The sequence below is a fragment of the Notolabrus celidotus genome, chromosome 15, assembly GCF_009762535.1.
Source record: "Notolabrus celidotus isolate fNotCel1 chromosome 15, fNotCel1.pri, whole genome shotgun sequence".
Lineage (NCBI taxonomy): Eukaryota > Metazoa > Chordata > Actinopteri > Labriformes > Labridae > Notolabrus > Notolabrus celidotus.
In genome coordinates, this window is record NC_048286.1 from 31529965 (window position 1) to 31557389 (window position 27425).

General features: G+C 40.7%; 1 protein-coding gene across 6 annotated transcripts in view; it reads left to right on the forward strand.

Annotated features, from left to right (window-relative positions):
- map4l (microtubule associated protein 4 like) overlaps nucleotides 1–27425 on the forward strand; it is a 145137-nt gene that overhangs the window by 53134 nt on the left and 64578 nt on the right. For 5 of the 6 annotated variants that reach the window (XM_034703668.1, XM_034703669.1, XM_034703670.1 and 2 more), the window contains exons 3-6: nucleotides 6130–6216; nucleotides 6761–6838; nucleotides 8444–8671; nucleotides 16499–17785. In XM_034703668.1, coding sequence (XP_034559559.1) covers nucleotides 6130–6216; nucleotides 6761–6838; nucleotides 8444–8671; nucleotides 16499–17785 — 1680 coding nt within the window. Of the gene's footprint in view, nucleotides 1–6129; nucleotides 6217–6604; nucleotides 6839–8443; nucleotides 8672–16498; nucleotides 17786–27425 lie in introns of all 6 variants that reach the window. The other variant, XM_034703672.1, reaches the window with a different exon arrangement.

The following is a 27425-nucleotide window of genomic DNA, read 5'->3' on the forward strand; positions in this document are numbered from 1 at the left end:
GACTCAACAGAGATCCTTCATAGACACAGGGATCCATGGACACTAACATGTGGACAGAAACTTGATTTCCTGACATTTATATGAACCTGTTGCCTGAGGGAATCTGTCATTTCTTAAATGTATAAATTGATTTTACCGTCTGATTAACCGTCATAATCTCATTTATTTTAATAATAATGCATTTTATTTATAGGCGCCTTTCTTGGCACTCAAGGTCACCTTACAACATTAAAAACAAACAGAGTTTAAATAACAAACAGTAAATAAAACACAATTTAAAGAGTTTTAAGTGAATGGACAGAGGAGTTGTGGTCAGATGGAGTAAGCCAGTCTAAACAGATGAGTTTTGAGTTTGGATTTAAAATGTGGGAGTGAGTCAGTATTACAGAGGTCAGGTGGGAGAGAGTTCCAGAGCGGCTGAAGGCTCTGCTCCCCATGGTAACAAGGCGAGCAGGGGGGGAGACAGTGAGGTGGATGGAGGAGGAGGATCTGAGGGTGCGGACGGGTGTGGCAGTATGGAGGAGGTCAGAGAGATATGGAGGGGGCGAGGTTGTGTATGGATTTGAAGGTGAGGAGAAGTATTTTGTAGTTGATCCGGTGTGTGATGGGGAGCCAGTGGAGCTGTTGCAGGATGGGTGTGATGTGGTGGAAGGAGGCGGTGCGTGTGATGATACGGGCGGCTGAGTTTTGAACCAGTTGAAGTTTATGGAGGGTTTTGTGGGGGAGACCAAACAGAAGGGAGTTCCAATAGTCCAAACGGGAGGTGACGAGGTGCTGTGAACAAGAATGGCAGTGGAGTGGGGAGTGAGTGAAGGACGGAGACGGTTAATATTGCGGAGGTGAAAGTAGGCGGACCGGGTGACGTGGTTGATATGGGAGGTGAAGGAGAGTGTGCTGTCGAGGATGACACCCAGACTCTTAACCTGAGGGGAAGAGGGGCGAGTTGTCGATGGGAATAGAGAAATTATGGAGTTTGTTTAAAGTAGATTTTGTGCCAATTAGAAGAAGTTCATTTTTAATGCTGTTTAATTTGAGGAAGTTTGAGGTGAACCAAGATTTTATCTCAAGGAGACAATCAGTGAGGGAAGAAGGTGGAAGTGAAGAGTCAGGTTTAGTGGAGAGGTAGAGCTGGGTGTCATCCGCGTAGCAGTGGAAGTGAACATACACAGAACTACTACACAAAGTACAACTACAACTTACCCCGAAAATCCACAGGATGCGTGTGCGCTGTGACACGGCTTTGCTCTGTCCTAGGGCTGTTGCCCTGCTACATAGGACGCGTGCTTGGAGCGTAGCGCAGCTCAGAGCAGCCAGGATCAGCTGGATCCAGTATAGAGAGAACCACATACAAACAACAGGTCACAGAGTTGAATTTCTGCTTATTTGGACAGTATTCCATTACTTTTGTGCTTTAATCATCACTGAGTATGCTGCATAACTATACAGATTTTGCAGGTTTAGATGAGTTTAATATGAATAATTCTGCTCCTATTGTAGTCGACATGGATCATGGATATGTGGCTGTTTGTAGCTTACATCTGCAATCGATGAGTATTTCTGATCTAAACGATCTTTAAACGGTCAGGAGTCCGTATATGATGTTTTATTTTAAAATTGGCGGATGTTGCATGCGATCCTCGTGCCTGACTTCCTGTCCAGGTCGTTCTTTTCTGTGCAAATAGACGGGACGCTTATCTTTAGTGGAGCGGCGTGGGGGCACGCTCCCGAGATGGAGCTGAGATGCGCTGCGGCGCTCCCTGTGGACCCTAGAGTATTGGCTAGAATGGGAACGTATCGGCTGCGACGTGCGCGGCGCAGCGGTAACGTGACGCATCGCATCCTGTGGATTTTGGGGTTTAACTTAACAAAGATACACAGTACTTCAGCAGTACAGACAGGGACTGAGATTCTGAGACAATCACCTAATGGAGAATACAAGGACATGCTAATTTGTGGTGAAACAGAGAGCTGTTGAATTATTGATTTGATTTAATCAGTGATACATTCCTTTTTATTAGAATCCTTAGCTTTCACTGCAGAGCTAGCCTTAAACAGATTGTGTCTTCACGGCTTTGCTTAGTGGCTTAATTAACATGACTTTATGTTTGTTAATGCTTCTATATACAGGTACTATTTTTAGTTAAGGGTGTAAACTGACCACAGAGAACATCATCATGTCATAATCATGAAAGGGCATTAAACATTAAACATTGTGACTTTAGAATGAACCTCCCTGTAATCTTGCTTCATGGTTCACTCCTCTCACCTCTTTATTTAGAAGTCTTTTCTGTGTTCAGCATTCAGGCTGAGCGCTGACGCTGCAATAGTGCTTTTGTGCAACGTGCCTCATGCCACTCAGTGACTCCGCCTGCAGGGACATGACCTGCATACCCTCTGTCAATGTATGGCTTAATGTGTCTTTTGTATTTTTCCTGTATTTTCATACCTGGTGGTGTTTTGTAGTTTCATGTGACCACATGTAGATTTGAATTGCACTTTACATTTTAAGGCCCAACTACGGTTGAAAGCTATAAACTCCCTGTGCAAGAGATTAGTTCCATGCTCTGTGGTGCTACTTTGTTTAACGTATTGTGCCTATCAAATAAAATACTTTGCAATTCCCAAATACTTTTACTGAACCATTATTGCCACAATGAACAACAGGCCTAAAATCTAAGAAGACAACCTTTTGAGATGGTACTCACACAAACCATGTGTGACAGCTGATGCTTCTCTATCATCCATATAGATCCGTCCTGTAACAGTTTAGATGATTTAATGCAAACATTGGTGTAGAGAAGTTACTGAGCTATGACTGAGACTGGAACAACGTGAGCCACTCAAACAGTATTTCCTTAAACTACACCACACAAAGTATTTCTGTGTTGGTGTCCTGCTTTGATGTTTTGCCTGGGTTCTCCTGGTCTTGTTTCTGAAGTGTCTCCGGTCCAGTGAAGCATGATGCTGTAAAAACCCTGTTGGAAGAAAGCAGGTGTTTGACCTTGAGGCTCTGTAGTGACTGCTGCCCTCAGAGGACTGACTGACTCTTTCTGCACGCACATTTTCAGAGAGTGTGTGTGTGTGTGTGCAGGACTCTGTCTTGTATCTTTGTAATTGAACTCTGGCTGGATGATATGAGTCATCCATCTTATAACAGGTTTTGTGACTGTGACACTTTGGTGATCATTTTTAAAGTTATCAGCCCCGAGGCCTTTTTATCAACGGCGTCCAAAGGATTTAGCAAGAGTTCTTTTGTACTTCTCAGAATCAAACAATATAATTCATGTATATTTGATGACACAGTGTTCAATTATCCTTTATTTGTACTTCAATCAGAAAAACATCAAATAAAGAAAGGGTTCTTCAGATCAATTTTCATGGATGTATTTTGATAAACTTGAATAAGCTGATGTTATCTACTCAGACAGAAAGAGTGTCTCTGATTAGATGTGTTTAACAGGGAGGGTTTTAACAGGTTGTGACGTGTCTGATGACGTTCACATAAACGGTGGAGCCCATGGACTCCAGTTTCATGCAAATACATGGAGTTATTATGTAACTGATAGGGTCAGTAGTTACAGGAGGAAAATTAGCAAACATGATTTGATTAACGTTAACCACATATGGGACCAAGAGGAGTTATTTGTTCCTCTGCACAGCATTTCAACACATCTAAAAAATTGTAATATTAGCATTTCCAATTATATAGCAAGGAGGACAACGACTGAACTTTTGGCCACTTGAACACCAAGCCACGAGTTTAATTTGAAGGCAGCACTTATAATCTGACATCCTCACTGCAGTTTGCCTCATCCCTCTGTGGCCTCATTATTTAACCTTTGATGCTTCCAGTATTCCTGTATGTGTTTATTATAATGGATGTTTTATGGGTATATTAAAATCAGAGTAGCATTTGAAACAGGTGTGGTGCACTGAGCCAGCCTGTTACAAAACACAGAAGAGGAGGGGAGGGAAACTATGCAGAGGGAGGAGGACTCCTGAGGCGTCCTGTCTACAATGACTCTGCAGTTGTTGTGTCTGCTGTGTGCGTGTGTGTGTGTTTGTGTGTGTGTGTGTGTTGCAGTTCATAGATGTCGTACTTTATAAAAACCCAAAAATGGATACAGCAATAAAGAAACACTTGCTCTCACAGACACACTCACTCTGATGTGCCTGGACTCACTGTTGATGCACTCTGGTTAAATATTCATGAGACCACCATTACACAGATATTGGCACTGCCCCAAAAATCAGTGTCCTCATTCCCCCTGAAAACATGACGGAAAACAAGTTTGTAGTTTGAGTCTGAACCTCGACATGTCTCTATCAGTGACAGTTTTTAAAGAATGAGTAATCCTGCTGCATGGGTTTGTAACCTAGGTTTTAAAGGAAGGAAGACAGTGATAAGGTAAAGGGTCTTTAACGCTGTAGTGTTTCAGGACCATGGACAGATCCACTCTGTATTATACTTGTACTGTGTGTTTAAAGCAAGCGGCAACCTCCGGTCTAAAAATATGAGTCCAATGCGGAAGTGCTAAAAACTGCAGTTCATCAAGGATCCACACCTCATGTGTCTGCCATAATTATTGGTTTAGGTGACACAAACAAAGCAAAAACAGTGCAGCTTTTCTAAAATGTTACATTTATTTATGTATTTATTTATTTATATATTTATATTTTTTTATTTTATATTTTATTTTATTTAATAATATTTTGCAGTTATTCTATATATTATAATTTATTTTATTTTATATTTTATTTTATATTTTATTTTATATTATATTTTATTTTATTCTTTATTTTTTATTTTATTTCATTTTATCTATATTTTTTTTATCGTATATTATATTATATTTTATTTTAAGTTTTATTTATATATATATATATATATATATATATATATATATATATATATATATATATTTATTTTATAATATTTTGCAGTTATTCTATATATTATGTTATTTTATTGTGTTTTATTTTATATATTTTTATTTTTATTTTTTATTTTATTTCATTACATATATATTTTTTATTGTATATAATATTTTATTTTATATTTTATTTAAATTTTGTTTTTTATTTTTTATTTTATTTTATATTTTATATTTTATTTTATATTGTATTTCATATTTTATTTTATTCTCTAATTTGTATTTTATTTCATTTTATATATATATTTTTTTTATATTATCTTATATTTTATTTCATACTTTATTTATTTATTTTTTTTGTTTTATATTATTTTCTTTTTTTTTCTTTTTTCTCTTATTTCCATGCATTTCCTTCACGTTTTTTTATTATTGTTTATATTACCAGTTTGTCACAGGTAAATCCTTTAAGTATGAAATAACAGACTTGAAGAAGAACAGTGTCTCTCTGAAGACCCTCATCTCTGCTTTAGGATCAAACATGAAGGTCAAAGCTTATTTTAACCACTGATGGGAAATCAACCACCTCTACATAATCATTTATGAAACTCTTTTGTGATAAAGCTCATCTTTCTGCTCATTTTATTCTCTTTACAAGTGTTCATTAAACTCTCTTTGCTTCTCATCATTTAGTATTGACCCTCATGTGTGGACTAACCTTATCATGTAAGGTTACATCATTGTTTTGATCGCTCCACTCTACCTGCTGCTCCTGCTTCACTGACACAAACATTAAACACGTGCTTTATTAATCCCACTTATCGATGATGCACGTGTGTTGGTAGGACGTGCGTCACACGCACGGATTCTTAAAGAAAAGCTCGCCAACAGCATTTGTTGTCTTGGGAACCACAGATGCTGTCGTCCTCTCTCCCTGTGTAACCCTGGTGACGGTTCCTTCAGAAACGTGTTCTGTCTGCTCGCCTCAATGTCAAAAGATGAACTCATCACACACACACACACACACACACACACACACACAGACATGCACACACACTCACAGTCTGGAAAGGTTGACCTAGGGAGGGCCAGGCCTGTTTAATGCTTATTTGGCTGACAGAGCCGGGAGACAGAGGGACGCGTTCAGGTGCAGCTTTCAGTCCGTCTCACTTTGTGCTGATGCTGAAAGATATAGTGCTTGTCCTGTTTCTCTATATGTGAGAGGTTTGATGTTCATAATACTCTTTATCTCCTTTAGGTCAAGGAATGATGTCATCAATGATGTCTTCTGGGGGACGCCAAGACCCACCAGGACAGCCGGCCTTTGGATCTGACTACCTGTCAGGTAAGGGGAGGAAGCTTTCACAGAAGATTGATTACATGTTTGAAATGTTTAACATGTTTTGGCCTCAGATTAGCATTAAAATATTCCCAAAGGTAAACTTAAAAATTAATCTACAGTGTTTCAAATAATTCAAATAAATACAAACCCTCGAATGAGATGGTGTGCCTAAACTTTTGACCTTAGCCACATCCATAATGTGTTGTAAAGAGGAACAGAGTGAGTTGTTATTATTGACTCTGTTGCTCTGAATCCTGAAACTAAAGCAGCTTAGTGCAGTTCATGTGATTGTTCCTTCTGTCTCATGCCGAACACTCCTGAAGTTTAACATTGTGCTTTGCCTCGTTACATTTCCTCCTGCCTCATTTCAATCTGCTCTTCATCCCTGCAGACTACTTCACTGCTCCCACTTAATGTGACTCTCTCTCCGGCTCTGCCCAAACTGTCTCACTGATTTTCCAATTCCCCCCCTCAGTCACTTGTCTTCTTTCTCTCTCTGTCTCTTTTTTTTTCTGTCTGTTTGTCTCTCTTCCTCTCTCTCTCTCAGGTCCTATGATGGGCGGGAAGACCGATCAGTGGAGCCTGAACAAGGGAAAGGACAGCAGCATGCCCGACTCATTCCTAGGTCCTCTTTACTTTTTCACCTCCTGTTCCTTCTTGTGATGGAAGAGCTTAAAAACCAGAATCAAAGTCATTCTTCAGAAACTAGTGGATTCATTCTGAGTGTGATTTTTTTTTAAAGTACACAAACCACTGTAAAGATATATTATAGAAATAAGGCAATAACTTATTATTTCAAGAAGGAAACCCGATTAGCGTTGAGGGTTGAGTCTTGGTCTTGGATTTTATGTGATGAAACCTGTCGTTGGTGAAAGTTTGCTAAAAGTGAGGAAGAGGAAGCCTTCTTCTAGAGTTCACAAGTTCATTTAAATGTTTGCACTAATGAAACACATGGCATGGTTACAGTAACAAGTAGGTTTTGTGTGTATAAAAAAATGACACAAGTGCATATGAACCTGCAATGATCACTAAGATATCCAAAGTGGAACAAGCTCTAGTGTAGGAGGCAAACAAAACTTATTTTATATCATGCAACAGTATGCTAATGGTACCTTTCTTTTATACTGCGTGCGTGCGTGCGTGCGTGCGTGCGTGCGTGCGTGCGTGCGTGCGTGCGTGCGTGCGTGCGTGCGTGCGTGCGTGCGTGCGTGCGTGCGTGCGTGCGTGCGTGCGTGCGTGTTGTAAAATAGGTTTACTAAAAAATGAAATGAATGGCGTATAAAATTAAACAAACTGAGAATTTATTAAAAATATAAACAAACAAAATCACTTCTCTAGTTGCTGTTAACTTTTATTTCCACAAAAGGGACAAAAAATATACAAAACCAAACAAAGCCACGTTTATAAAATAATATTGCTCCTTGTCCTGCTCAGATGAAAGCACACATTGCAGCGCACATGCTCAGTTGCTCCCATTTGGTGGCACCAGTTACCTGCAGCATTACAATTAAAGGCACATACACTCAAATAACTCTATGGCTCTAACAAGAACGTTTGTATAGGTGGCATGAACAAAGCCAAAACAATGCTGCTTTATTAACACATTTTTATATTATTTAATTTATATATATATTATTTTCTTTTTATTTAATTTAATTTAATTTAATTTAATTAAAATTATTATTATTATTATTATTATTATTTTATTATTATTATTTTTATGCATTCACTTCATGTTTTTTAAATTATTTTTATTATGATTGTGTCAAAAGTAAATCCTTTAAGTATGAAATAACAGACTTGAGGAAGAACAGTGTCTCTCTGAAGTCCCTCATCTCTGCTTTAGGATCAAACATGAAGGTCAAAGCTTTTTAAACACTGATGGGAGATACTTCCATAAAATCAACCACTTCTACATAATCATTTATGAAAATCTTTTGTGATAAAGCTCATCTTTTCTGCTCATTTTATTCTCTTTCATTAAACTCTTATTGTTTCTATCATTGAGTATTGACCCTTGTGTGCAGACTCAGCCCTAACCTTATAATGTAACGAAACATGAGACCACATGAAGTTTGAACCACGTGATAGAGAATCAAACTGAACACAGAATCTCTCATCTTTCCACCATCATTATAGCTACCGTGTAATGATATAAAGAAGTACGTACAGCTTCTCTTTCACTACTTGTCTGTTTTTCAATCTCTCTTTCTTCTCTCTCTCTCATCAGGCTTCTCTCAGCCTGGGATGGGAGGGACCATGGGGTCCAGCCTGCCTCCACTCCAGACCACGATGGGCTCCACTCTGGGCCAGACTGGGATGGGTTCAGCTATGGACACCAAGAGCTCTGGCCTCTTTGGTATGGAAAACAAAACCAGCAGCAACATCAGCCCGTTTAAAACCAGTGATCCGTTTTCTGCTGGTGGCCCGGGACTCCTCTCCATGGACCACTCTACAGGTAACAGAGAGAGGGTTGGATGCACGTGTAACTGTCAGAGGGGGCAGCAGGGGGAGGGTGGAGAGAGAGGAGGGAATCAAATTATACATCAAGGTTATGAAGAACACTGGAGCGAGAGCTGGAAGTAAAACAAGAACCTGAGTCCCACTCATCTCTTACATGGAGTTTAACACATTTAATTTATGCTGCAATCACTATTCTCCCACTTTAAAGAAGTGGCCTGAGTTTATGCAGCAGAGCAGCAGGGGCGGGTGGAGACAGGACCTGGTTTCAGCAGCAGAGGGCGCTGTTTTCTAGTTGTTTGCACTTCAGATGAGGCAGATCAGCAGAGATAGATTGATAGAAGCCAGAGAGAACATCAGACACACAACAAAAACATCAGCCTGAAGGGAGCTTACTGTCCCACGTACATCTTTTAAACGCCTCCCATCATTAATCATCAATTTCTGTTATGATCAATACTTCAGAGAACGACAGCTGAACATAGTCTGAAAATGTGGTTGCTGGGCAACAAAAGCAGAAACCCCCAGAGGGGATTTTACACTGAAAACAGATCGGCACACTATTCCTTCTGATTGAGCCCAAAGGCTTCATCTCAGATCCTGTAATGGAGACACGCTGCGCTAAGAGCTGTCAGTCTGTTTTCACTTCCAGTCAGTCTGTTGATCCTTGGAGCGTAAAAAACGACACACATGGGGAAGAAGAAGTAAGGACGGTATCTGCAGGACCTCAGAGCACTCTGAACTTTGAAAATGACTCAGTGTCTGAGTTTCACTACTGCAGGACCCATTAATCATTCAGGAAGCCCTTCTGAGGGTTTTATTTTTATCTCTGCCTTTTGTTTTTGTTGCCGTTCCAAAAATAGACCCATTAAGTTAAAACCAGCGAGTGGCCACGGCTGGATGTTACGCAACACTTACTATTCTCATTCAGTCACTTTGAGGTGATTATATGTCAGTCACACATGTGACAGACCACCACAGGAGAGTCCTCAGAGAGCAGGGATGGATGACTGCAATGGCGTCCGTGTTTCACGCAGGGTCCAGAGACAAAAATATGTAGATGCATTCGTGGAAGAGAATTCAGTGATATAACCACATGCTGCTATTTTTAAATGCTGTGGTTAGCTAACTGCTCCATCATACAAAATACCTGCAGACGGCCTGCGAACGTGGCGATCCTGTTACGTAACTTTGATGACAACAACGCCGAGATAAATGTGAGCTTTCCATGAAGAAAGTCAGTCTTTGATCCCGCTGCTGCAAATCCAATTTGTTTGTTGTGTTTGTTATGTAAATGTTGTTGTTCATGCAGCATGTAGACAGTTAGCACCGCAGCTCGTGTGTATACAGTAGGTTCAGGCTTTTATATTACACAGTTGAGTTTCTGAGCTAACCCTGTGTGAGATGAACACACTGAGATATTTGTTGCCTATAGGTCACAAATGATGAAAGAAAACGTGTCAGCTATCTAGTCAGAGCTGAGTCTACATGACATTGTGGGAAGTTTAAGAATTGAATAACATGATGGAGTTTCTAATAGCAATAATAATGAATCTCATTCCATCAGGGATGTAAGGATACACTCAACCCACGATTCGATTCCAATCCAGATTTTTGGTTCACTCACGATTCTCTAACGATTTAAAAAGAAAACTGGATTAAACTCAAAATTTAAATAACTATTATTTTATTTCAATTCTCAGATTTGGACAGTTGCAATATATATTTGTTCTCTTATATTTCTTTGTAAACAAAGTCATCCTTTTTCTTTTTTAAGGTGTAACTCAAATAAAACCACTGCACACATTTTTCAGAAACTTGCAAAAAAACTAAAATCACCGTACAAAAATACCTTGTTGGAAAATTTCAGAACAACTATAGAGAAATGGAAAGTGAACAATTCCCAAATGAAATTATTAAATATTAAAACAAATAAGGTAAATCTCTTTAAATTAGGGATTTAAATTTCAAGTATTTTCCCTGATCTATCTTTGGAAATATTAACGATCAATTATCGTTTAATCATTAAAAAAAAATGTTTTCCACGTCAAAAATAATGACAAATGTGTTTTTTTCCCCTAAATCAAATGTTCCTTCAGACACAGTGTATATTACTGACGGTATTAAACACCTACAGATCATATTGAGGTGTTCAAAATGTTAAACACGCTGAATATCAACGTGAGGAGCAGGCTTGTAAATCATCTCTGTGGACGCATGGTCATAGAGTGAAGACTCAGACTACAACATGTGGATTTACTGCAACAAGACAACTGAACAGGATCCGATTCTGGACTCACAGTGTCCAGTTTTCTCGTTCTTGTTGAGAAAAATAAACATTTAAACGCGGTCAGGTGTCAGCCGGGAGCGCAACCGAGTTCATAATCACTCTGGCAAGAGAGGCAAAGAAAAAAAAGCGCTCATGGAGACCTGTCACTCAGCTGCAGCCCCCAGCTGAGCGTCTCCGATGTGTGCAACACCTTACAATGTTACAATGTCATTTAGCAGACGCTTTTATCCAAAGCGACGTACATACGAGAACAAGAACAACCCAAGCAAAGATCTAGACAAGAGGAAACAAGATCAGTAAGAGTAACAAAGTGCTTCAAGTCAATTTGGGTGCAGGTACTGCCAAGCAGTGTAAAGGCAATGCACAAAAATAAGTAAGGATTTTTTTTTTTTTTTTTCAAAATAAGGAACATCTACAATGAAGCAACCAAACAATTTAAGACCTTCCATTATCATCATCAACAATTAACATCGTCACAATAATGACCAAAGTACCAAGTGCTGGGTCACTCAAGACCTTAACACAGATTCCCAGAGTAGAGCAGGACAGTGTGAGTCAACTGTAGCTGGAAGACATGATCTGCCACTGGGGACAACAGTGGAGAACAGTCTAGCTAAGTGCATAGTGCTTCCTAAAGAGCTGGGTCTTTAGCTGTCTTTTGAAAGTAGAGAGAGACTCTGCAGATCGAATGGAGTTAGACAATTCATTCCACCATTTAGGGGCAACAGAAGAGAAGAGTCCAGCTAGTGATTTTGATTTTGAGGCCTTGTGTGCTGGAAGCACTAGGCGCTTTTCAGAGGCTGAGCGTAGCGGGCGAGAAGGGCAGTAGACCTGGATGAGGGGTTCCAGGTAAACTGGAGCGGTTTTGGTGACTGCTTTGTAAGTCATGATTAGAGTCTTGTATCTGATGTGAGCTGCAACTGGAAGCCAGTGTAGTGAGATGACCTTCAGTCAGCTGATTCTGAAACATGCTTTAAACTTAAAACACCTCCCTGATGGCTGAACGAAATATGAGACTAAATTATGTTTGATAGAGTTCTTAACAATCAATTAATCAATACCCGATTAATTGTTAACATACTTACTGCCAATGGAATTAGACAGATGTACTTGTGAGGTTTCTTGAATTAAAACATTATTCTTATTTTTTGGCAGATTTGGTTTTTGCTCATTATAAGCAGGTCGTATTTATGGCTTTTAGTATCTAAAAATAATACAATTTTCTGGACATGCGGTTTGAAGCCTAAAAAGACATTTTATCCTGGAAATAAGATACTTAGTTTTGAGTTTTTTGCAGTGTATTAATCTAAACTTTCAGTAATAGCTCGTTCTTAATTCCCTTATTCACACGTCTTGTGATGCTGGTGCATCTTAATTGATATGCAAGGCTTTAAGATGAGGTAAATAGATTTTGCAGGACACTAAGAACACAACGATACCACCCATCCTGCTGCTCTGTCCATGACGCCTCTATTCAAAGCGCTCCCTTGCTTGGAACTGAGAGTCCTCTTCTTCTTGTCAGTGCAGGTGCCAAGGATTTCAGTGAGATTAAATCTTCATGCACAACATTTCAGATTAACTCTCACACACTGTCCTTCTGCACAGTGTGCAATGTGTATGAGACATTCAGCACTCAGCATTAATGTTGCTGTTGGCAGTTTGCCTGACTCCAGATTAAGAGGTACTCCCATTAAATACCTTATCAAGTTAAATAACCACATTAAATATAGATGGTAATGCCCGGTATGTGAGCTGTTTATAGCTCGAGGTGCACGGGGGGCCAAAGAGAGAAAATAGCAACTTCAATCAATTTTAGAAATACAGGGACAGATGCCAGATTTAGAGGGATATGCGCCTCTTTCTTTCTGGAGTCCTAATGACATCCTGTGATGTAATACAGAGGAGGAGGAGGAGGAGGAGGGACGGGGGTGAGAAAGGTGAGGTGGCATGATAAGCAGACTAGGAGGGGTGTACAGGTTGGAGAGTTAGCTCTATGTGATCTATCCCTCTATCTGTCTGTTTTAATCTGTTTGTTCATCTTTCTGTCTCTCGTTCTCTCTGAACCGATGAAGTGCGTCTCAGAAATCGTTGAGAAACCTCCACAGAGACAAAAAGGCTTTTCTCAACGACGACCACTTCACCCCCCCAAAAAACTAGAGAACATGGGAGCAGAAAAATGAAGGGATTGATGCAAGCTGAATTTTCTTTTTCGCTGATTCTTCAAAACTTGCATGCTCCACACTTTGTTATCGTCTCGTCATTCAGGCAAACGTGTTTTATTGTGCCGTTATGGATCATTAAAGCATCTCTGCATGTGTGGCAATGATCTACTCATTACTAAGTCTTTAAATGCATGCATGGAACGCCTTCATTTTAAACATGCATGCTGGACTCTGCTGTGTTACTTTATCACCCTTGGTTGTTTGCTTCAGAGCTCTACTCCACTGTGTTTTCCTTTGCTCTGCTGAGTGTGCCTGCTCCCTACAGAAGAGTAGATCTGCCCCCCTGGGCTATGATGATGATGATGATGATGATGACTGTGATGATGATGATGATGATGATGATGATGATGATGATGATTGATGATGATGATGATGACTATTTTGAAAAGAGGTAAATCAAGTGTAATTTGAAGACAGAGGGAATCACACGTATCCTTTTTTAATTCGAACTGCTGTCTTGAAACGGTCAGCTCCACGCTGAGTTAAAAATGTAAAATGTTAGATTTTACAATCCCTCCTGCCATTTTATATTTTTCTTAAAGCTCTGTTTAGCCAGAACCAGTAATGACCAAATGTTGAACAGAGTTAGAGCACTTCTAAAGATATAGGATGTGGAAATTGGGTCACATTCAGCTTTTGTTCCACAGACCTGTTCATTGAAAATCGAGTCAGTTTCCCACTTTGCAGACATGAGACAGCAAAGTTTTATCTGTCACCTGGTGTCCACTGCTGATCTCTTATGTTGCAGTCACCTGCAAATATCTGCCATGATATAAACCAATCATGCATACTCAGTATAGTCTTTGCTGAACCGTTTATAAGTCTGCATCAGATTAGGTGAGTATAATACAAGTTAGATACATTTATAAAAGCAGGTACCATCACATACATTCTCTTTATGAAATGATTAGAAAGTTAATGCGTCTAAAAGCTGTCAGACTTTGGTTACTGTGGCACAATCTGCCAAATATGGTACACACATGTAGGAAATACAACCTTTAAACCCTCAAAGACCTAGACAGATGCCGGCGGCTACTTGTTCTAAAATGATTGATAACTTTTGAACCGCTGATCCTATCAAGAAGCTTTAAAAACTCAGTTACAGCAGACATTCTCAGCTTTCCATTGATACCACATCCAGCATATTAAAAATAAGTTCAGGAGAGTCTGGTGCCCCTACAAATGGTCTACGTCTTTCAGGGTTAAAAGGTTGGATTTGTTGCTTACTTTCATGTTCAAGGTATCATATATATAATTGCAAACATGTTAGATGTACTTCTATCATAGAATGTGCTTCACACACATAGATTTAGATTGAAATGATCATTATTTCTGGTCTGCCTGACGCCATTGTTTCATTGGACCCTAAGAGTATAATATATTGTGCATTCCCAACATTTTAATTCCCTTTACAAGCAGCTCAGTTTGTCAAAATTTGGAGGGTCTTTTTGGCTCTGTCTCCTTAAAAAGTCATGCTAGTTTCAGAAACATTTTCGTACCCTCCTTTAAAGATATTGTTCAAAGGAGCTGACTTGATTGGCGTGTTGAAGCGAGCCAATCCTGATCATGCTTTATTGCAGAGTTAGGTTCTAAAGATTCTGCTCTGAAGTCTTTTGCAAAAAAAAAAAAAAAAATTGAGGTAAAAGTAACCTCATCATCTGCATACATTAGAATATTAATACTGCTACATGCCAGAATATCATCTGCATATACAGTATGTCATGAATATGCATATTTAACAGTTTATATATAGTTTGTCAAAAGCCACGGATCTCAAATTCAGAAGATATCAGGAGAGGGCTACTAATGTAAACTCTCTATCTAGGTCTAAAACTTTGTAACTTCACACCATTTTTCAATTATTTCTAATCTCCTCCAACCTTTCTGATGTAGACTCAAAGTCCATCACTTAAGATCAGATCAGATCAGATAAGATAAGATATTACTTTATTGATCCATGGGGGGAAATTCAGTTGTTGCAGCAACCCAGACATAAGTACAATCAAGAAAAAGTTCCAATTAGTAAAATAAAATAAGTAAAAATAAAAATAGATAATAAAGATATGATAAGATAGAATACAATTTAGATATATACAATGTTACAAATGGATTAAATAGCGGTAATTACAGGCAGTAGGGGAGAACGGGGTTGGTTGTCACACTTTTTACTGTTTTGATGATTGCTCATCATCAAAACATCTTTTCAATAGTCATTCGGTCAAAGAGAATGTGACGACCAACCCCAACTGGAATTTTTTGCTAGCATCAAGGCTAACAACCATCTAACAACTACTTAGCTAGCTAATAAAAATCTAAACTCTCACACTTTGTAAGGGGAACACTTGTTTTGTTATAAACCCATCGTTTAAAAGCCTAGAAGAAAAATACTGAGGAGCTGAATATTTACAATTTGACATGAAAAACACAAAAAGTCCTCTCACCTCAAGTTCAGCTGTCTTACTCCAGAGAAGACTATGTAGGTGAGCTCTGATCCTAATTCTGGAAATGTCCATACCCCAATTTGAGAGACAGCGCCCTCTGGTGGCGAGATATATAACGAGTGTGCCAACCAACCCTTGTGACAACCAACCCCGTTCTCCCCTATTAATTAAAAATGTTTCAGTAGTGACAGGTTGACATGGTGTGATTGTGGTTGGTAATGACAGGTTAAGCAATAGAATAAATAGATATGGGTAAATAGATAATATGACTGTTAGTTGTAGTAAACAATAATAATGTAATATAACATAATATGATAAATTTAATTATAATTAAAACACTATTTCAAACTGATCAAAGCCAGAAACACATTATACTTCTTTTTTTTTTTTTGCATAAGCACCGGTGAATACCAGAACAGGCAAAAAGACTGAATGTGCAAAGAAATCAAGGACTGGGTTATGCCTCTGAGTGAGCATAAGCTGACTTTTTACAAACTCAGACACACGTACTTTGAAGGACCCGGTCTCAAGAGCCTCAATCCCAGCTGATATATCTGTCCTTTCAACATCAAACTCCACTTCAAGGGTATAAAAGCAGTAACTGTGAGTTTGGTTGACTCTCTGAGGAAGTCTATCCCAACAAAAAACAGTGAATCAAAAACTGTAAGTTATTTTGATAGCTATGAGCTCCCCTCATTAGAAAAACACTTCATTGGTATCATTACACACATGTTAAGAAATAGTAAACAATTTAGGCTTTGAGTATGAACACCACTCATGGTAACCTGACTCTGATGGCTTTTTGGCAGGTGACTCTCTGATACAGTATGTGATTGGTTCCTCCTCTTATAAAGCCCTTCCCCCCTCGGCAGCTCCCGTCCTCTCTCCGAGCGGCTCAATGGATGACAGCAGTTCCTCCACCTCCGAGCCCCTCAGCCCCGAGAGAGCGGGCCCGGGGGGCGAGACTGGCAAGCAACAGCAGAGACGGAAGAAGAAGAAGAGGAAGACCCACAATGAGGCCTACGACTTCTTGGATAGCCAGGAGAATAGCAGCGGCCAGTCAGATAAGCATGGGATGCAGGACAAGGGCCAACAGGAGGCAGAGGAGGACGAGGATGAGAACTGGGAGTGGGAGATCAGGGAGAGTGGAGGAGGGGGTAGAGTGAAAGGCAAGAAGACTAAGAGTCGAGCAAGGCTCCCGGAAGAGTGGGGAGCGCCTCCGCAGCCCCTTTCCCCAACCCAGGCTTCTGTTGCTCCTAACTGGGCTACAGCTGCCGACTCTGGTCTGTCTGACTCCAAAACTCCAAACGCCAGCCCCAGCCCTGTTTTACCCCCAAGTTTCACCAACCGTTCCCATGCTAGCCCTGTAGCCGACTCCTCACCGCGCTCCTATGAGCCAATGTGTGTAGAGGATTTCCCCATCACTTCCAAAGATGGTCAGAAAGTAAACGAGGAGAAGGTTTTGACCAGCAAACCTGAACCTCACGTTACCTCCGTGACCACTGCTGCCACCAAGAGCATGGCCGGAGATGCTAACAGTAGTCTCGCATTAATGACAGGAGATAACCTCAGCCCAGTCTCCCAGACCTTCTCTTTCCTGGATTCAGTCCTCCAGACTCCCCCAGGATCCACTCCTGACTCGCAGACCACCACCCCCATCACCAACACCCCCTCACTTGCTACTGCTCCCTTGACTAAGACCACCCCTACAGATTCAGCCCCCTTTTCACAAGTCAGTTCTCTTTTCAGTCCTTCCAAGAGCACACCAGACCACCATCCTGCTTCCGCTTTGTTCACCAGCCCGTCACCCTTCGCTGCCGCAGACACACATCCTCCAAAATCTGCATTTGGGTCAGCTCTCAACGCTGACGCTAAACCTTTTGTCCCCTCAGGGATACTCACGTCCTCTCTGACCACGCCCATTATGACTACAGCTGCTCCAGTTGTTGGCACGGCATTCGCTGCCACCTCAGTCTCTCCCTTTAAGAACGAAGCCACGCCCCCACCACCCAAGGACACTCCCTCCAAAAGTGTAGCCACGCCATTTAGCTCAGTGACAGTCACTCCCTCTCCTACCATCACCCCTGCAGCCCCTCCCTCTCTCCCTGCACACTCAGAGCACCAGGAGTCCTCGTCGCCAAAGCTCCCCCCACTGGAAGGTTGGTGAACTACGGGAAGATATTTCATAACATGGGGCTAATTTGAGCAGAAATTAGTCTAGGTTAGGAAGCAGGAAGTAGCTTCTGTTTGTCTTCCTGTATGCATGGCTCTCTGTCTTATGATTGAGCACCAGGCCTGCCCAGTGCTTGATCCTGTATGTATTTGTAATAACCAGGGCCCGCCAGATCATGCAGATTTTTTGAATATATTCTTACAAAGCTATGCATAAATCTGCTCTTTACCTGAGACACATATGAGCCAGATACGTCAGTAAATCAGAGTATGGGAGAAACTGTGCTGGTCGGGCCCTTTATTAACAAAACTGCAAGGGTAAGGTGAGAAGTTGTGTGATTTGATCTCCCTCTGCCTGCCTCTGTGTGCCTGTTATCGTGATCATAACAATTTAATGACTTGACCTGCCGATAACGCCGCTTGCTACACTGTCTCCTGTTCGTCCTGATTGTCAGTCGCTGTGTAACCTCCCACTATCTCCTCTGTCTGTACAAACTCCAACATAACCTGGGTCCTTGCATCGCTTAGCTTGTTTGTTAACGTCTCTGAAGTCGAAGAGGAGTTAGATTACATGATGTCCACAGGATGAGATTTTAAGATTTAATGCAAGACAAGGTTTAGATCAGTGAGACACAACCTTCCATGAGGCCCTGGGGTCTATTGGCAATTTTGACTGCACCTGGTGTTTTCCAACTATCTATTGAAGGGAAGATATTTCTATGTTTACAGAAATTCTCACTAAGATAGGTTGTTGGATGCTTCATGAAGGCAGGTGGTCTAAAAGTGTCCCAAACTGTGTGAGTGAGGGATGTGCACGTTTAGTAAGCTAAGCGATTAAATGTGTCACCCTCGCTCGTCCAATCAGACTTTGAGTCTGCCCTGAAATGACGGTTGTGTCTAAGCTGTAGTGCAGCCAACTCCCACTAGCTGGGGCTCTGGTTAATGGCTTCTACCATAATGCTATAACGCTCTACTACCAGGATGCAAACAAGCACCGTGATGGCATCTCTTGGGGAGTAGCTTAGCAGCATTTGATCGAAACATTGATGAAACACAGTATGTGGGCTGTGTCTGGAACGATGACCGGCGCAGATTTGTGGATGTTAGCCTGCTAGGAGGACTGCAAGCTGGTGGTGCTAGCTCTGCTAATGTTAGCCACACTCATAAACCAATTTGACATTGTTTTCTCACAGACTCTGCGATCCTGTGTTCAGCTGTGTTTAATAAATTAGGCTACATGTTGAACTACTAGGAAATTAGTTGTTTGGGAACATCTGTAATGTGAATGTTGAAAGAGGAATACGCTCTGATGGGGAGTTACCATCAAACCCGAATGAATTACATGTAAAGTCAATGTAAAGACGCGAATAGACGGAAGTAGTGGTCTGGCGGCGCAAATAGCGCCCATTTGAATCCTGCTATGGGTTGTAGCAGGAAGTTAGCTCCGCCCCCTTTAGCATAACCGGCTTCCCCGTTCAATGTCCGTGAGCTCAACCTTGTTTGATAACAACAGACTAATGTGGTGTGGGAACTCCCCCCTCACAAAAATGTGTGTCTTAGTTAGGGTTGCAAAGAGGTGGGAATTTCCATGGGAAGTTAAGCTGGGGAATTTTGGAAATATTCTAAATTGGAAACTCTCCATGGGAATTATTTTGATTTATGGGAATTAACTGGGAGTTGAGGGTAATTTAATGGAAAGGTATCATATCCAAGCATAAATATTTGTTTTGTTATAAGCAGACATCCATCCAAAATAATTCAATTAAAACAGATTTAGTAGAAAGTAGCACTTTATCAAGTGTTTAATATTTTATTGAAAAATCAATTCTTTCATTGAAGAACAAAAACATGAATGTTGAGTTAGATATTACTCATCCCCCCGACCCAACCCATTCAAAAATTAACAAAAATTAAATCCCTCAAAGTCCCATTTAAAATGTTAAATGAAAAGAGCTGCTCTCACTCCAACAAAGTCCCATTCAACTAATATAAAAAGGCATCTTCTAGAAATCCTCAGTGCATGTGATGGAGGAATGCACAGTGCATGTAGGGGGCGTGGTCTCAATCGCCCTGCAGTAAGCAGTGGGCTATGTGCATGTGATTGAGGAATAGCATAGATATTCAACTGTACTTGCATGAAATCTGGTTATTTTAGTCAGGATTATGCTCAAATATATTCTCTCCAACTATATTTAAGTTCCTTATTAAGAGCCAACCTTCAATTTAGTAAATTCTTGGTTTATTCCCATGGAAAGATTCCAACTTTGAAAATTCCCAGAATTTTGCAACCCTAGTCTTGGGCACTCCTGTACACACAATTTTGACATCCAAATTGTATGCGTCTGGTCTGAACGTGACACAAGTATCCAAAACACTCACACCACCTGTGAGGTGAAGTCTCAATTCACCATTTTATATAGTAGCTACAAGAGAAACATTTAGTCAAAAGTCTATCCAAAGGTTCCCTCTATGAGCCTCCCCAATCTATATGAAGCCACCCGTCTGTCACAATGGTTTCACCTTGAAGTCGAATGATGACACTGAACCAGGAAACTCCACACAATGTGTAAAAATCTGGAGCCACTTTGTAAGGAGCTAAATATTCTCTTGCATTGGTTTTTGCATCAGATTTGACCTCCAGCAGGTTTATTACAAAGGTCAACGTTAACAGCATCGTTCTAATGAACTGCTTTTAAGTCATTAAGTATTGGTATAATACCTTTCAGTACATCCTCTCTGACTATGACCTCTGGTGTTCAGTACCTGAATGTGGCCTCTGAGTGTACTACATCTCAGATCTTTCAGAAACCTTCAAACTCAAACCTTGACATGATTTATTGCAGCCTCTTGTGGTTTCGATCCTGCAATGCAAAGATCCAGAGTACTTCATAGGCTATAAGATTTATTTCTCTGTTCATCCACATCACATCCCGAGTTAGAATCTGCTTGTCTAGTTTGTTCTCCTCTGTGAAAAATACTACCACAATGAAACATCAGGATTTCCCCCAGTGATGACAAAAGAACGACAGAGCTGCGGGACACATTGATCACTGTGTAGCTGCTGCATCAGTCTGATGTCTGGAGTCAGAGCCAGCTTCCCTTTGGCCTGTCAGACTTCTTGTACACTGGGGAAAACCCTGAGACGACCTCAGTTTACTGCTTCTTCCCCCCCTTGACAGTAATACGTTAAATCCCAGGTGCTTTGTCTCCGGCTACATCCCACAGTCTGCTGAATGATGCTTCTTTTCCAGTGTGGTTCTCGCTCTGCTTCTCCTCGGCCCTCTCTTAACACTAAAACCTGACTTAACACTTCACACTGGAGAGAAAAATGTGTGTTTGATGCTCTTGATGCAATTTTTTGTTTTTAAATATGACCAAAATCTGACACCTTAGATCTCAATTCCTGAGTGTTTCCTTTGACACAGGCCTTTAAAGCTTTAATAACAACACACCTCTAAAATGTCCGGCAGCTTCCAGAATTTCAAAACCAAGTTGTGAAACATTTAAAGTATTAAGAAGTCCTAACGCTGAGACATGATTAGGGTCAATGTTGGATTGTTGTGCGAGGTGATTCTGTATGACTGAAAACTCTCCTCTTTTTTTTCCTCTCCCCCCTCCCCCTTGTTTCTCCTCCATGACGGCACCGTTCTCTCCACCTTCACCAAAAGGTAAGACATCTTTTCCTGTTTGCAGTTTTCAAAACGTCTTCTCATAAGGAGGTCATTGCTAAGACTGTGTGGGGAACAGTGACTCCATTTTTTTGACTCTGCCTTGGTTGGTTTGAAGCAAAGTGAAAGTGAAGGATGTTCTTAATCAGGTTCAAAGTTTTGTTGTTGTAAAGATCAGTTTTCCTTCTTGTGTTGCTTTACATTGAAATGCATGTTTTAATAGTCAAAAGGAAAGCACAACATAAGTCATCATATAAACTTCATTTGCATCACAATCTGTAGTCATGGAACAAAAAGTCCTCCTCCTGCAAATCAGCACAGCACCGTGAAGTGTCACTAGATGGCAGCATGTAGCCACAGAGAGATGAGTGATACAGTCTAATTAAAGGGAAATTACACATCAAGTATGACATCCCAAAGTTGTTGAACATTTGTAGAAAGGATTAGGAATCTGAATCTGAAATATTTTCATCATTATAGTCAGAACTAAAGATAAAAATAGAAGGCACAGTCCAAATCCTCCAGATTAAATCTGAAACACACCCAGAGGATGTAAATGACTTCACAGCAGACTGTTTCGGTTGTTAAAGCAGGACATGAACAGGAGGAACCATAAATGAAGCGTCTACTCTTTTTAATTTTGCATATTTCTTAACTTGTTTATCGGCCTTAATTCAAACATAAGAGGATATAAGTCTGTATAGCTTCAGCTTTACCAGCTGAGCGACTGCAGCTCTAATGATGTTTCATTATGTTCAGGTAGGCCTGTTCCTTAAGGTGCATGTCAGCACTCTGCCATGCTTCACTGAGAAACTAAATGAAATCAAGATTTTCATTAAACTGTTTTCTTTTATCGCCTGAGCTCCTCCTCCTCCTGCTGCTGCTGCAGCACATCAACTTGTCTTTTACCTCCCTGGATGTGTTTCAGATGAATTCTGTGCCCGTCTCATGATTATCTTTTGAGAATGGTACTCATCTGATTTCTGAAAGGTGGTTTCAAAGTAGGTTCTGTAGGTTCTGTCTCTCTGTGATGAAATACAAGGCAATGGTTTACCAAAGCTGGTTTTGCAATTCAAAGTTTTAAAAGTTTTTGCTGATCCCAAAAGATGCAGCTTCATCTTTGGGGATGCAAATAATCAGTGTATCAAACAACTAACTTATCTCAGTGAGGATGCAGTAAATCCTCTGCAAAGGGGGGCGGAGCTAGACCTTTTGGCTTGGGGTGGCCACACTGGAAACCTGACCTCAGCAGGAGTGGCATGATTTAGCATGCTAACATGAATGAATTACATGTATTAATTCTTCCTGTTTGATCATAACCAGCTCAACTACTTACATTTGATTATCATACACATGTAGTAATCCTGTATATATTGATTACTTTGAATAGATACACAAACACAACATAAATAAATCTTGATGATGTCTAAAGTCACCAGTAAAAGTAAAGAGAATGTGCTGCATTGGAGGAAGGAAGGAAAACCAGGAGTGTCAATAGGAGGAGGACCCAAAGTGATTAACAAAAAGGTTTAATTAACAAAATTAAAAGAGGAAACACAAAAATGTACTCACAAGCTCAACCTTAATCGACCCAGGTGCGGCATGGACAGATCTGGGCCACATAAACCAAGACACAATCACGCCAGATGTGGCATGCCATCATATATTCAATGCCATCATTGCCAGACCTGGTCCACATCTGGTTGACACACCACTTGCCATGCCAGCAGTCAGCCAGCAGTGCCAGCTTGACGCCAGATCTAGCCCAGACCTATGGGATCAATTTTGCTATGTGGGGAGCAGTTTATTCAAACTCAGCATAAGGATTTGGTGCAACTTGCCCCTCTTTCTGGCTCTGCTGTGGAGTTTCACCTTGTGTCATTCTCTATAAACTATTGATGCTGAGAAGAACAACTCCTTTGTGTTGGCTAAATGTGAATGCCACACAGATGAGACATCTTGCACAAGAGGTCAAACCCTCATCTGTTAAAAAAAGAAAGAAAGAAGTGAGCTGATTGGAGAACGATCTTTGAATTCAGTGCATTGTTGTGTTTAATATGTGAAGAATCAGAAATGCTAGTGCCAAGACGGCTTTTCCTTAATGATGGTGATTTCATATTTGACATGTTGGACTGTAGTCAGTTCAGGGCTCTTCTGTCCCAGTAAGACAGGATCACTGTGGATCTTTAGAAGAACTCTGAGCATCTTCTCTCTCCTCCAAGCTCTTTGTCTGTTGGAGGACCGTTCCTGCTGCAGAGGACAGCCGGTTTATTTTGCTTATTGAGTTATCACTAACTCGTCCCAGAGCGAACATGTTGCTCTGTGGCTGGTCCTCCCACAGTGATGGACATAACCGAGATCTGATGCTGCTGAAGCACGCCCGTGCAGAGCTCATGGGATTTGGAAAGAGGGTAGACTGTAGTGCCAACAGTGAAGTGGGTTGTTTTCCAAAACAGAGATACTGTTACATTACAAACCAAGCTTTTCATATTTATTCTACTCATGAAGTTTGAGCTTTGTTTATCTTCTGTTCATTGCTGGAGTGTTTCTCCTCTGCACTTCACACTTCTTAAACTGAATGTTGAAAGAGATAACTGTTGGTGCTCTTTTCCTTGATTGGGTTTGGACCAATCAGAATCAAGCATCTTACACAACTGGAATATCAGTAAACACTAAAATGTTTGTTGTTTTAAGTTATGTTATTGTGCATTTTCGCCTTTATTTGATAGGAAAGCTGGAGAGAGACAGGGAATGTGGGGAGTAGAGAGTGGGGGAAGACATGCAGCAAATGGTCTAGGGTTGGGAGTCAAATCTACGACCACTGGGATGAGCCCAACTGTGTCCCCTGCAATCCCTGATTTTCTTATCACATTTACATTTTTGAGAGTGAAAACACAAGAATCTCTGATGTTGAGTAAGATGCTGTTTGTGTTTTTTATTCAGCTGAGTTATATGGAAGTGTCCATGAGGCTCACTCAGTCCAAACAGCAGGTCGAGTGCTTCTTTTGTCCAGAGACTCTCTTCATAAACATCTGCTCTGCCACTTTATTATTCCATCTGGCTCTATGTTTTCTCCTGTTTTTCTCCTGCATGTCTCTATTTTTAAACCTGTGTTGTGCCTTCACACCTCTTCTATCTTCTATCAGATAAATTATTGATGGTTGGGACAATTTCACCCTTACATAAGGCAAGGACACCCTCACTTTAGCCGTGGAAGCGTGCGTGTGCGGCCTTCAAAATGGAAAAAAAAAAGGGCTGCCAAACTTTGTGCATATGCAGAATCCTGTTTGTGTGTGTGTCTGTGGGTTTGTGTGTGTGGAATATTTATTTCAGTCAAAACAAAGCAGTGAGCACCGCTTACCTGTTCTTAAACACACACACACACGCTCTCTCACAGATGAGGTGTAATGACCTGGTTTCGTCCTTCACTCTGAGCCTCTGTGAGCTTCAATCTAAGTGAAAACAATAAATTCTGTATCCCTGGGGACCCACGTGTGTTGCAGTTGCAGATAGATGATCCGGTTGCAGTATGTGTTGCAGTGTTTGCTGCAGTTTGTGTGTGTTGGAAAGAAAGTGCTTCATCTTTGCACGTTGACTCCACCAAGTGTCCACTGGGAGGACTGCAGCTGTGACCACAAAGTGTTGCAGCCAGGGCTCAGCAGAGACAAACGGCCTCTGGCGGCTAAGACAACTATCCATCCATCCATCCATCCATCCATCCATCCATCCATCCCTTCATCCCTTATCTTTTACTGATATCCAGTTCAGAGTCCCCATGCTACACCCTCGAATGTTACCCATAGTAGTGCCAAGGACAGTGCCTGCTGACTCGACTCTCAGCCAGCTGTGCAAGGAAGCAAATATATGATGTCAAGCTCACAGGACGGCTCGTACTGATGAAAATCATGTTGTCGGTCCTGATCTGCCTCAGTATAGTCCAGGGGTCAGCAACCCGCAGCTCTGGAGCCACATGCAGCTCTTCCATCCTTATGCTGTGGCTCCCTATGGCTTTGAAAAATAGATGATGAGTAATCATTTGAAGTGCATTTTATTTTTTGTTCTTTAGTTTTTTTTAAATTGTAATTCTGAATCTGAAGATTATCATGAACTTGTAACATTAAAATAAAAAGCAGCTTAATTTGTAAAATTTGGATTTCAGTATGGATCATTTAAGTTCAGCTTTTTATGACATAAACCCTCCCAGTGTGTTTTTTTCCCCCAGAGTTTAAAATGGTCAAAATGTTTCCTTTGGATACAGAAATAAAATTTCATTTTCTCTGTAGCACTTCATTGATTTCATAAGGAATACACTATTTTTTTTATACATAGCATAAAGGTAGAAAAGTAATATATGCACTGTTATCTTCATTTTAGATGTCAAAAAGGATTTGCGCCTCCCAGTGTTTTCTTATTGTGGAAACCGGGTCCAAACGGCTCTTTGAGTGTTAAAGGTTGCCGACCCTGGTATAGTCGAAGTGAGGTGTTGGTTTGTCTAAGAGATGATCGTCTAATGAGAGATTGACACAGAGAGACTGATATTCAGGAAATCTTTCAGAAACAAGTGAGTGTCCAAGCATAGATTCATTTTAAGAACCAGCTCAAATTTAAAACAAATCTCTCCCCTTAGGAAATAAAACTGAACTAAATGATTCTATGAGATTACACAAAAGTTTCCTGTAGTGAGCATTGATTTAAAGGTGACATATCATGCAAAATGGACTTTTTAATGGTTCTTTACCTGAAATATGTGTCCCTGTCTACAAACCCCCAGAGGATGAAAAAAATCCATTCTGCCCCTGTTCTGATTTCTCCACCTTTCTGTAAATGTGTGTGAAACGAGCCGTTTCAGACTTCTGTGTTTTTCATACGTCACAACGCCATCCGGACTGTAACAGGAAGTCAGAGCTCGGAGCTTGTTCAGCCCATAGACTGTATAAAATACAACTCAACCCCTCCTCCATTTTTCATTCCCTGCACACATGTATGCTAACAAGGAGCTTAGGAGGGAGGCATGCTAGTTGTAGGCTGTCTTAATAAACACAAAGGTCGGTTTTACTCCCCAGATTTGAAGATCTAGTGGATGATTTCTATTTGTCATGGAAAAGTGCTAGCGCTAGTTAGCATAGCTACATAGCTACATGTTCGTAGCTGTGCACCAAGTAGACACACGTCAATATACTGACAAATAAAACAACAAGAAACACTAAATCTGTGACCAATCCTTCAGAAAGGTCCCGCTGCCTTTCTGGTAGAGGTCGATTTTACTCCCCATGTCTGCAGATTTGAAGATCTAGTGGAAGATTTTTATTTATCATGGATAATTGCTAGCGCTAGTTAGCATAGCCACATAGCTACATGTCGTAGCTGTGTACCAAGACACACGTCGACATACTGACAAATAAAACAACAAGAAACACTAAATCTGTGACTAATGGTTCAGAAAGGTCCTGCTGCCTTTCTGGCAGAGGTCGGTTTTACTCCCCACGTCTGCAGATTTGAAGATCTAGTGGATGATTTTTATTTTCATGGAAAAGTGCTAGCGCTAGTTAGCATAGCCACATAGCTACATGTTGGTAGCTGTGTACCAAGACACACGTCGACATGCTGACAAATAAAACAACAAGAAACACAAAACCTGTGACCAATGGTTCAGAAAGGTCCTGCTGCAGGCGCCTCTCCGTCAGGATCAGATTCTGGATCAGATTCAGAGGGTTGAAGTAATGCGGGTTTGTGAGCAGCCGTGTATATTCAGCCAACATGTAAACATTAGATCAACGTGCTGGAGAGCCGAGGCCACATCCACTTCCTGAGGGGGCATGGTCAGAGAGAAAACAGCCTGTTCTGAGGAGGACTGAAGAAGAGGGTTCTTCAGGCATGCCAAAATCTGATTTCAAAGTGTTTTTTTGAGCATAAACTTTAAAGACATGTTTTGGGGACCTCTTAGACCAATATATATTGA